The sequence below is a fragment of the Grammomys surdaster genome, unplaced genomic scaffold, assembly GCF_004785775.1.
Source record: "Grammomys surdaster isolate TR1022 unplaced genomic scaffold, NIH_TR_1.0 125876, whole genome shotgun sequence".
NCBI classification, from domain to species: Eukaryota; Metazoa; Chordata; class Mammalia; order Rodentia; family Muridae; genus Grammomys; species Grammomys surdaster.
The window spans coordinates 204,123-216,809 of NW_021620701.1; the positions used below are offsets into that span (position 1 = coordinate 204,123).

The 12,687-nt window shown below is 37.9% G+C and overlaps 1 protein-coding gene across 2 annotated transcripts in view; it reads left to right on the forward strand.

Moving 5' to 3' along the window:
* The window catches only part of Bdp1 (B double prime 1, subunit of RNA polymerase III transcription initiation factor IIIB), a 90,226-nt gene that overhangs the window by 39,680 nt on the left and 37,859 nt on the right, over positions 1–12,687 (forward strand). For both annotated transcript variants that reach the window (XM_028790216.1, XM_028790217.1), the window contains exons 16-21: positions 1,097–1,227; positions 6,147–7,353; positions 8,024–8,205; positions 8,761–8,983; positions 11,006–11,184; positions 12,066–12,273. In XM_028790216.1, the coding sequence (XP_028646049.1) occupies positions 1,097–1,227; positions 6,147–7,353; positions 8,024–8,205; positions 8,761–8,983; positions 11,006–11,184; positions 12,066–12,273 (2,130 nt within the window). The remainder of the gene's footprint in view (positions 1–1,096; positions 1,228–6,146; positions 7,354–8,023; positions 8,206–8,760; positions 8,984–11,005; positions 11,185–12,065; positions 12,274–12,687) is intronic.

The following is a 12,687-nucleotide window of genomic DNA, read 5'->3' on the forward strand; positions in this document are numbered from 1 at the left end:
TTAACTTTAACATTGGCTTAAACAAAATACTGGAAGTGTTTCAAGTATAATTCCCAAAACAGAGATAATAAATTGTGTGTGTGCATGCACCGTTGTGGGTGCTTGTGGTTTGTAAAACACCAAACCTAAGACCTCTTCCCTGCTAAGAAGGTACTCTCACTGTTGAACTCTACCCCTGGCTCATGGAGTTGTAGATTATTATATATGCTGTTGAAGAAAGCAGAAAGTTATCATGACTTAAGATTTTATTTCTTTCTGCTATAATTTTCTTTTTTTAATATTTCAGTTAGAAATATTTTTTAATATTTTAATCATCTAAATAAATATATTTGTTTAGATATATAACAAATGTAATATATAATTACATAATAAATTATATATCTAGACAGATCCCTGACTGGCTTCCAACTTATTGTATAAATGAGGATAACCTTGAACTCTGATCCTCCTCCCTCCACCCAAATGCTAAGAATGTAGGCACATGCTACCATGCCCGTTTTTTAATGTGGTGCTGGGGATTGACCCCAGGGCTTTGTGCATGCTATACAAGCTCTCTACCAACTGAGCCACATCCCTGTCCTTGTCTCTTGTTATAGTTCTTATAGTTTCTAATGTACTTATACTAATAAGTATTTAGAAATATAAAACATTGGAAGATTCTGACTAATAAGATGGAAACGGACTGAAATAGAGGAGAAGGTAGAGGAGGAGTCTGAAACATTGCTTTATGAATGGACAGACAAGAATAGGACTTTGAGACATGGTAAAGGGGTAGCTTATGGAATTTTCTAAGATAGCGTAAAGAAAAACATTAAACTGTTTTTATCTTACTTTATAATTTTGTCACTTTTAAAAAACATTTTTTACTTTTACTCAAATGAGATGGGGATCTTTTGTCATGGGTTGTTCTTAAATTCCCTTTGTAGCCTTGGCTTGTTTGATAATGTTATCTTTCTGCATTTACCTTCCAAGTGTTGTAATGCAGGAAGTGTTGTGTGCATCTAACCCTGACTAAGATGTATTTTTCAGTAAAATTTTTAAAAGGTTTGCATTTTATTTTGAAAGGTAAGATATGATGAACTTTATTGTTATTCAGATTCCTCCACAAATGGGAAGTGAGTCACATAAAAACTTACAACGTGAAGATACTGTGCCACAGCCTGAAAAAAAGGACCCTTTGGAAAATATGCAGGCTGATCAGCCCAAGGTTCTTAGTGAATGCCCAAGGTAAGCAATGTCTTATCAGTTACATAGTTTTGAAGTTTTCAGTATGGCTTTAGGGCTCAGTAAGTTTTAAACAAATCAAGATATGACTTACTGTGTTTGAGGAGAGGCGGAGTGCATGCATGCACAGTGTGCGTGTGGAGGGCAGGACAATGTTGGCAGTCAGTTCTCTCCTCTCACCCCCGTGACCTGGAAATGGAACTTGGGTCATCAGGCTTTGAAGGAAGCACACCACCTGAGCCATCTCACTGACTCTACAAAAACTAACTTGCCTCTGTGTGTCTCAGTTTATATTGTGTCTAAAAATATTTAAGGTGCTACAGAGAAGGCTCAGCTGTAAGATTGCTTACTGCTCTTGCAGATGAGGCAGCTTCCATGCTAAGCACCACACCACCCGGCATAACAGATGCATATCCAGTTCTAAGGCACTCGGTGCCCTCTGGCCTCTGTGGGCCCTAGAATGCATGTGGTATATATAAATACACAGGCATATAAAGTAATAATACATCTTTTTAAAAAAGGGGGGATAGGGGTTGGCAAGGTTGGCAAGATTATTCACTGGATAAAGATGTACTTGCTGTCAAGTCTGATGACCTGATTTCCATCTCTGGGTCTCATTGGGCAAAACAAGAGAACTGATGCCCGTAAGTTGTCCTCTGACCTCCATGTCCATTTGGTGCATGTGCCGCACCCTCATATCAAATAATGTAATTGTGAGTTGTCATTATATATAGCTTTAGTTTAAAAATGTTTGAGAATAATTCTTTTCAGGCTGCTGAGATGGTTCAGCAGTTAAGAACACTGGCTGCTTGCTCTTCCAGAGGTCCTGAGTTCAATTCCCAGCAACCACATGGCGGCTCACGACTGTCTATAAAGGAATCTGTTGCCCTATGCTGGATTGTAGGTGTACACGCAGATAGCTCACTCCTACATTTAAAGAAAATAAATAACTTAATTAATTAAAAAGAATAACTTTTCAAAGATGATTATATCATAGCTTTCATGTAAGTTACAGATGGCTTGAAGAAAGCTATTTAATATAAACTAGGATCTTTGTTAATAGGTATATCATTTTCACCTACTGTGTATTAGGTGTCTATATCCAAATAAGAATGTTACTTCTTGGAAGTGTTTGATTTTCTAAAATTAGGTCAATAGATGTAGAACTCACCCTTCTCATAGCCAGAGTTCCTGTTTATTATTTTGCTTGTGATTTTACCAAACCAGATTGATGGGATTATTAGGATGCTTATAGTATTGTAATATTTGAAGTACATAGATGCAGAGGTAACAGCATGGACTTCCATGTATCTGTTCTTTAACATTTATATTTAAAGTCTGGCCTATGATATACTTTTTAGACCTATTTAAATAATTTCTACCTTGAAATGAAGGCTGGCTAGGTTTTCTTCACTTTAAGAGTTCCTTCCATTATATATTTCTTTTCTTCTTAGTGGTCCTTCAGCTATTTAACTACTAATGTGCCCTGTACAGGTGTAGTCCTTGTTACACATCTCAGATAATAGATTTTATTTATCTGACCTACTGGTTTTGTATTTATATTATCTAAGTTTAAATGAGATTCCTTTAATTTTGGTGTCTTAGAAAAAAACTAAGTTTTTGAGTGTTTATTGAATTTTAGCACTCTGGCTAATGTTTTAATTTACTTATTTGTTTGTTTACTTGTTTTATTTTTTGAGAGGGTTTTGTGTAACCCAGAGTGGCTTTACCTTCACTCTGTACATGAGGGTGACCTTGAACTTCTTCCTTCTCCTGCCACCACCTCCCAGTGTAGCTGGATGCGTACACCATATGCCTCCCTCTGTTTTTTTGTTTTTTGAGTTTTTTTGTTTGTTTGTTTTCTGAGACAGGGTCTCTCTGTGTATCCTTGGCTGACCTACTACTCCCTCTGTAGACCAGGCTGGCTTCAAACTCAAAGAGCCTGGCTCTGCCTCCTAAGTACTAGGTTTAAAGGTTTGCTCCAGAACCAACCCAAAACTTCCCTCCGTAAAGGTAGTGCGTTTACTGCTTTACCATGTGGTACTTCTGACCTTTACATATCCAGGAACCCTGGAAAGAGTTTTGAGCTGTTTTACCTGATTTTGTGACTGTATAGATAATAGGCAGTTTCACCTTTACTCTGAACACTGTTCTGTTGAAGATTCTGTTAGAGAAGGGAAGGAGTCTCAGAAGGAAGAGTACGCTAAAGATTCTTAGATCAAGTCATGTTTCTTTGAAACTTACTCTAGGATATTTAAAATCCTTTATACCTCAAGTGAATATATGTTTGTATTTGGAGGTGATTTGAAACAGTTTGATGTAGTTCAGGTTGGCTTCAAGTCCATGTAACTAAGGATGGTCAAAAACTTCTGTTCCTTCATTCTTTTCCTTCCAGTACTGGAATTACAGATGTATGCACGCCTCTTGGCTTATTCTTGTCTGTCGATTTGTCTGCTTTCATGATAAATGTAGGGCCAGGGCATTAGGCTTGGTGGCAAGGGCCTTTGCCTGCTGAGCTCTCTTGGGGCCCAATATTCATCATTCATGTATGTAATATTCTTGATTGTATCTGCTCCGGAGAGCCTCCTCCCAAGCTGTACACCCCTTCTGTTTCCATCCTCATGTCTGTCCCAGTTCTGTTTACTTGCTTTTGATAACCAAATGGGTCTTGTTAGTGCTCCTGTTGGAATGCTGACTGGTCTTGTTAGCTTAATCTTGTGCAGTTAACCAGAGCTGTGCTGACTCCATGAGTGCAAAGGCCATGCCATGTTCAGAAGACGGCACTTTACAGCACTCTTCCTCATCCTCTGGCTAATCCATTCTTTCTACCCCCCTTCCATAATGTCCCCAAGTCTTAAGGGGGTTCATACATATATCTCATTTCTGGCTAGCACTCAACAGTCTTATTTTGAACACTTTGACCAGGTATGAGTCTCTAAATTACCTGTTAACCAATACAGAGACTTCTCTGCCCAAGGTTAACAGCAGTCCTAATAGCTATGTCTCAGCACAAATACTCAAAAGATAGTTGGATACCATATCTATCTAGGGAAACAACAGTATAAGGTTCCTAGCTGGGCCATAACCTCCTCAGGGCTGGGCTTTTGAGCAGGTTTATAGTACAAAGCATCAGTTCCCTCCTCTTATGTAGGCTTCAGATTCAGTCAGAAAGAGATTATTTCCCACACATGCTTGGTGTATGAACATGTCCACATGCACACGAAAGCACACACATATATCTTGATGACACTATTGCACCAGTGGGCACACCTTGCCTGGTAGGTCAGTATTGTAGCTTCAGGGTTCACTGGGTTAGACCCTTGATGACTTTCTTCCCCAGTGTTTGCATAGCATCTTGCCACACTATGAAAAGTAGGCAGCAGGGAGGAGGTTTTCTGCTTAGTTCCAGTTTGATTTTTCTATGTTCTGCAACCAAGAGTGTATTGTGTCTTCTTCAGCAATAGGATCTTACCATCTAGTTATGGTGAACAAGCAAGAGCAATGGTGATAGCTTCTGTTGTTTGAGTGACCTCAGCAGCCTTCCTGCCCAATAACTCATAAAGTATCTCATATCTGACACTGAAACTCAGGAAAGCATTGTTTGCCCATAGAAGGTGTCTGTATTAAAACTCCTTAAAAGTGAGTGAGTGAGTGAGAAAGAAAGAGAGAAAGAGAGAGAGAGAGAGAGAGAGAGAGAGAGAGAGAGAGAGAGAGAGAGTAAAATTAGCTTACAAAGTAGTGGGGTTTCTGTAGTGGTTTCTTATACTTTCTTAGTTTTGGTTAATTTTCTTGTTTCATTTTCCTCAAATCCAGCCCACACTTAACCCTTTAACTCTCAGTATTGCGCTCCCCACCATCATAGCACACATGTTCTGTCTTACCTGTTTCTTTGTAGAAATGAAAAGAATCATAAACAAAAATCTTCCATCACTAGTATTAAATTTCCTTTTGTGGTTTCTATTAAATTTTTACTTAATATTATCAGCTATTGAAGTTCATGTTAGCTATAAATACCTCAATTAAATATAGTTCAAAAGCCTGTCTTATTCTGAAGTATCTGTCAAGTGTGATTGTACAGGCTGGTTTTATGTGTCAACTTGACACAAGCTAGAGTCATCAGAAAGAAAGGATCTTCATTTGAGACAAATGCCTTCATGAGATCCAGCTGCAAGGCGTTTTCTCAATTAGTGATCACTGGGGAAGGGCCCAGCCCCTTGTGGGTGGTGCCATTCCTGGGCTGTAGCCCTGGGTTCAATAAGCCAGGGGAAGCAAGCCAGTAAATAACAGCCCTCTATGGCCTCTGCATCAGCACCTACCTTTAGGTTCCAGCCCTGCTTGAGATCCTGTCCCAGCTTCCTCCAGTGATAGATTATGATATAGAAGTGTAAACCAAATAAATTCTTTCTTCCCCAATTTGCTTTTTGGTCATGGTGTTTTCATCTAGCGGTAGAAACCCTGACTAAGACAGTTGTCAAAACTCATTATGAAAGATAAGTTATTTCAAGCAGAATAGATTAGTAACTAATGAAATGTGCACAGGAAGTAGCATATTCCTCGTGTGTGTGTGTGTGTGTGTGTGTGTGTGTGCTGGGATTAAGTGTGTGCTGGGTCTTATATATCTTTAAAGTTTTATTTTATCTATCTTTTGAGACAGAATTCTTTATATAAGCTTGGCTGTCCTAGAAATGACTTTGTAGACTAGTTGACCTCAAAGTCACAGAAATTGTCTTGCTCCTATGTCCTGAGTTCTAGAATTAAAGGCAAGTGCCACTTTGCCTGGCAAATCTGTCTTTTTTAAAATTTGAGAGTTTTAAGTGTTTCTATAGGGATTTTATACCTGTAATCTGTTCAACTGGCAATCTGGATTAAAATTTGTGTCTTCTCATCTTTGTTTTTTTTTCTCTTTTCTTTTCTTTTTTTAGTATTCAAGAAGGTAATAAAGGAAATAAACTGAAACAAGCCCCAGTTCTAAGGACAAGATTTCAGAAACCAAAACCAAATACAGGAAGAAGAAGAAGGATATCCTCCAAGGAAGGGATACTAGAGGAGACACCTATTTCTGGAGAAATTACGGCAACTTGGGAAGACATTCCGAGAGCAGACCCTTCCCCAAGGGAGGAGGTACCAAGTGTACCTGCTGCTCCTCTTACTGCTGCTTCCACCGAGGACTCAGAATCAGATGTGAAAGACAGTGGCAGAAATGACACAGCTTCTAATGTGAAGATGTCAGAAATGACGGATGTCACTATGGAAATGGAGACAGGTTTGGAAACAATTGGAAGAGATACTTGCCCAGGGGAGATGGGAGTAGAAATGATTGACATCCCTATGGAAACAGAGGCAGGTTTGAAAGCATCTTTAAATGAGACTTCTTCTATGGAGAAAATGCCAGAACTGATTGATATCACTGGGGAAATTTGCACAAATTTGGGGGAAACTGGAAGAAAAGAAATATTTTTACAGGAAAATGGCCCCAAGGAGGTCAGTCCAGTTAGTGAACCAGAGACAGATTTGCAAGAACCTGGAAAAGAGTTGGCCATGAAAGAGAGCACACCAGATATGATGGATAGCATTGAAGAAAGGGAGGCATATTCAGAGGAAACTGAAAGACAAGAAATATCTGCACCAATAAAGGATGCAGAGGAGGCCAAAGCCAGGGGTGAAATGGAAACACCCCTGGAAGAAATTGGAGGAGAAACTTCCCAGAGAGAAAAGGCAGCAGGCGTTCCTGTGGAGCAGTTGGCCAGCGAAGAGGATCCGTGTGGCAGCCCATGCAGAGCGGAGGTGGGAGTGGAGTCGAGGGCTGCAGAAGGAAAGGAGCTTAGCCTGGAGGACACTGGGGAAGGAGACGTCTCCTCCATGGTCGTGGTCTCAGGAGAGAAGACTGCCATAGAGGAAGCAAACGGAGAGTCACAGAAAGACACAGAAACAGAGAGTTCTGTCTCTTGGGAGAGTGGATCTGGAGAGGTCCATGTGGGAGAGGAAATGGTGGCAGACCTAGAAAAAACAGAAAAAATAGATGTTTCCTCAAGGGAATGTGAACCAGAAGAACATACTTCAGGGCAGCCTGAGGCAGATGTAATTCCAAGCAGGAGTGACGGCAGCACTGGCCCTCCCCACGATAGAAAAGTATGTATTTCCCGAGTAATTCTGTTATTACCCGTACGTCCAAAAATTCTTAAAAAAATCTCTAATAAAAATCTAAAGTCTTTTCCAGTCTTAATTTTTTTTTTTTGTTTTAAGTTCTTGAAGCACCTGTTTATTCTCTTAAAAATTTCAAAACATTGTTTTTCTAATTATGAGAATGTTACTAATTCTAATGGTAGTTTGAAGTTACTCATTTAGATAAAATGTATTTAGGAAATTAGCCTAAATTTGTACCAACCTTAGTATAAATATAGGCTAAAATTATTTACTATGGTCATATTTACTCTATGTTTTTATTCTCCTTGCCACAGTAATGCCTCTTTACTTTTAAACCTTTTAGTAAGAAATTCCTGTGGTCTGTAGTTCATACTCAACAGCATTTTTGAGGTGTTTTTTTGTTTGTTTGTTTGTTTGTTTTTTTAAGAGTGTGTATATAGGCAGTTGCATCTGTGGTTTAGAATAGTAATATACAATGTGAAGGGAAGGCGTTCCTGAAGTCTAAATTTTAATATTTGTGGGTTTTATATTTAACAGTTAAAAACAAGCTTCTGTGTTTTTAAATCACTGTTTTAGAAATAAGCCTTTGTTTAAAATGTGTGAAATGTTTCTAGAATTTCTGTTTATGATGATATATTATGATTCTTTTCTCTAGAATGTTAGCAGTAAAATATCAGTGATGCCTACACTTTTGGAAGAAAAAGAAACTAGTGACCACGATGTATCCAGTCACTTACCTCATGTGGAGTCCTCTTCACAGAATTCTGGACATCATGAAACAGATCAAGGGATACAACTTCCAGATGTTCTAGAGCAGTTTTCAGATACTAATTTAAGGTACAAGTATGTAGGTCTTTGTGCCTTTAAAGAAAAAGAATGTAAAGTTCTATTTGTAGATTATGTTAAAGTAAGTGAGATTTCAAGCCATAATATGTATAGGATAGTGTTAAAAGTTTTAATATAGTTTATGGAAGATGAGGAGAGAGGATTAAGTCCACTTTGATAGCCAGAGGTGAGATTTATTAACAAATTACATGTAACACATATTCAGAAATGAACATGGCCTAGATTGTACAACACAATGTTTTTCAGAATTTAATGAATAGTTCCATTTTTTGTCTCCTTAAAAATTAGAATGAAGCAGATATGATGGTGTATACCCACAGTCCCCATACTTATTAGGTAGAGGCAAAAGAATGAAGGAGAATTGAAGGCCAGCCTAGCTTAAGAGAGCATATTCCATGCCAGCCTAGGTTGCATAGGAAGACCCTGTGTAAAAACAAAACAAAAGCAATTTGAAGCTTACTGCCAGTCTCTAAGGTTGTCCTAAGTTCCACTCACTTTCATACTTCAGTACATTCTAATCATGCTTATTAATGCTTGTTCCCAAAGTAAACCTCTTCCTCAAGAACAGAAGCCACTTCAAGTTAAACCAGCTCCTCTTCTGAGAAGTCGATTCAAAAAACCAAAACCAAACTTGTCAAGAGCAGCTTTAAAGAGAGCAACCATAGAAGCAGAGCATTGTATACCTGGGAAGAAATCAGAAGCATACAAAATGGAGACTGTCACGTTACAGCAGGACAGTGACCAAACTGCTTCTCTCTCTTCTCAACATGTAAGTGATGAATAAGGCGGAGGTCATGTTTGTGGAGTCTGTTTGTTGTTACCATGGTTATTAAACCATTGCAAGTTTATATAATTTTTACTGTGTATGGTGTTGTCCTATGCTTACTGTCATCAGTCCATATAGTTCATGTTAAATATCTGGTGTCTGGTAGGCAGGTGTGGGTACGTGTGTTTAGGAATACATCTAAGGTATTTTAGACTCTACTTGATGTTCTGGTTATGTCCCATAGCCAAATGATGTAACAAGTTCCTCTTAAGGAAAAATGGGAATAATACTGCTTTATTTCGTTCTGTTATTAAGGTAACATGAAAAATGAAATGCTAGGTATGAGTTGAAGGAGATAGTTTACTTACTTCATTAACTTGGTTTATAACAAGTTAAGATTGTATATCAGAATTTAAACAGAATTAAAATTGAAATGTTAATATTAAAATCAGTGGTTCTTTGTTTTCGTTTTGTCCTTGTAGTCCTAGGAGCCTTCAGATGTTAGGCCAGCTTTCTGTCATTGAGATAGATCTCAGCTTTCTTAACTTTTATTTTGAGATAGGTTCTCATGAAGTTTGCCCAAGCTGGCCTTGAATTTGTACTATAACCTAGGGAAATCTTGAACTTGTCATCTTCCTGTCTCCCAAGTAGCCTGGCTAAATTGAATGCATTTTGTTTTTTAAGTTTTATTTGTTTATGCATATGAATGCTCTACCTGCATGTTTGTCTGAACACCAGAAGAGGGCATTAGATTTGATTACCATAGATTGTTGTGAGCCATCATGTGGTTGCTGGGAATTGAACTCAAGATTTCTAGAAGAGCACCATGCTCTTAACTGCTGAGCCCATCTCTCCAGCCCCAAATTGAATTTTATTTTAAAGTACCTTTTACAATTAAAATTCATATTTGGCATTTTAGAATAATTTTCTATGTTTGTACCTTTTCTAACTTTATAAAAGTTAAGCTACTTTTCCTGTTTTGTTTTATGAGTATGGGTGTTTCGCCATGCACACAGTGCCCACAGAAGGTAGGAAGGCCTCAGATCTCCTGGGGTTGAACTTTTACAGATGGTTGTTAGCCACCATGGGTTTGTTGGGAGTAGATCCTGCATCTTCTCGAAGAGCAGCCAGTGCACTTAATGCCTGAGCTATATCTCACCTGTCTGATAGAAAAACTACTTTTGATGTAATACTTTTCATTACAAAATCTTTAATTCCGAGAATTATGTCTTTATTCCAAAACATGAGAGCCCTCTATCCCGTTTCTTTCTCCTCCCTAATTAATGTGACAATTGTGAATATATCCATGTTGATATGTAAGTATTACATGCCATAATACCATCATCCCTTAGCATCTGATATTTCCATGTTACATATTTTAAACCTCTTTTGGGCTTAGTACAGAGAAGCAGCTTGTTAAAGTGGTTGTATACTGGAATATATAAGGCTAAGCTTGGGCGTGGTGCAGTGTGCACTCTATAGTTCTAGCTATTTAAGAGGATAAAGCAAGAGAACTGCAGTTCAAGGCAAGTCTAACAAGTAGGCAGCAGAGTGAGAGCCTGTCTCTTCATTGTGATGGCATTTAGGGAGGTAGAGGGAGGTGAATCTCTTGAATTCCAGGCCAGCCAGAACTATACAATCTATCTCAAATAAAAGGAAGGAAGAAAGAAAAAGAAATTCAGATTTAGTTCAGTGGGTAGAGTATTTCTCTTGCATGTATGAGGACCTGATATCAGTACCCAACAATGTCCTCCCCCCAAAAAAAAGGAAAATTTAATTTTCTATTGATGCACTGTCGTCCTATCTTGTTTCCAGTGTTTTGTTCCTCTGTTCTATTTGGGCGATGGTCCTGAGATCATAGCTTTATTCATGCACATTTCTGTACTTGTTGAAATAGTTTTATAAGATGAGTTTCTAGAAGTAGAAATTCTGCGAGGTAGATACGACCCCTTATTATCTACAAAGCATGGGACGGTTTATTTTTAAGTTAATGGTCTGTGATTTTTTTTCTTTTTAAACTTCTAGAATGTACCTTCCCTAGTGGCATCAGGAAAAAATGATAAATCAGATCATGAGGAGGAGGGAGCTGTGACACTGCCGTGTTCACAGACTGAAGAGGACCCTTCGCCGCCCAGTTCATGTGAACATGAAGAGGGTTCTCAGTTAACCCCAAACCAGGAAAATGGCTTAGTTGTTCCTAATGGGTAAACAGTGATATTTCCTTAAAAATCTAAAAATAAGAGAGGCTTTTCTTTGAAATATCTCTTTATTTAAAAAAAGAAAAGTAGATAGAGAATAATTGGTCTAATTGATAGGGCAGGCCACCTAAAATAGAAAATTAGATGGAATTGAATATCTTTTAATGCTATATTTATTTATTGTTAACTTGAAGATTTATGAAAAGAAGTACACTAAAATATATATGCATATGTATTATACATTCTTTGACTTTTAAAAAGTTGGCAAAATATATACATAAAATAAAATTTACCACTTTTAACCATTTTTAGTTGTACAAACACAGTAAAATAAACCATAAATCATTGTCTCATTGTTTTACAGGCAACACCATCCATCCATCTATCCATCCATCCCAGAACACTGTTTTCTTTTTCATAAACCTTTTAATGCAACTTTGTATTCACTAAACAACAACTTCACTCCTCTTCTTTCTTCTGTTCTTGGCCTCTGCCACTCTATCATCTGACTTTTACACATTTGGTTATTAGGCACATCACATAAGTTTATTAATATCTGAGAATTGAAATGAGCTTCCTTTGCCTGACTCCCTCATCCTCTTACTTTTCCCCTCTTTACTGTGCTAGGTTTGACCCTGGGGCTGTACACTAACCAAGGCCTCTCCTTCTGTTTGACTACATCTCCAATCCTAAAATAACTTTTTTCTTTTTCCTATGGCTTTTCCAACTTTGATAATGTATATCTCTAGTAAGAAGATATTTTCCTTGAATAATTTGAAAAAAATATTTTATGGGAGTTTATTAGAGGAAATTCAAGGTACATGTTCTTATAGCTGCCAAGTTTTTGTAGTAAAATTCCCTCTGTCCCTCCTTGTTCTTTTTTCTAGGACACAGATGATGAATATGGTCACACAAGAGACAAAGCAAAATGTTGTCCAAACAACTCTCCCAGTGAGGGGTCGACTTCAGAGACCAAGACCAAATGTGCAAAAGGCCAGACAAAGGCAAATAGTAGAAAAAGGCAAAGTGGAAGACATAGCTAAGAATGAAGGACCAGAGCTGCAAAAAGACGAGACTAAAACATTCCCAACAGTGGTGAGAGAATTGATCTGTAACTAACTGATCCTTCGTGCATACTGAGACAGCAAATGATAGATAGCTCAGCCTCGGGTTGTCTTGTCACATTCTACTCAGTTAATATGTGATGAATCCAACTTCTGTTTCATATTTCTTATTTAGTATGCTCTGAAGAGTTTATAACTTTCTCTTAGTACTGTAGTAACTAACTTCTCTATCAGGAAACAGCAGTTATATTATTTTTACTGCATAAATAACAGTGTACACTGTTTTGTCTGACAGTTTAACCCTTTTAAGAATCCTTTACCCGTTTAGATAGTGTGTCATTATTTAGCTGAGACTAGCCTTTATCCTCCAGCTTCGCCTTCCTGAGTGCTTCAAGCACAGAAATACACTATCATTCATTCCATTCTGCTTAACTATCATTTCTTG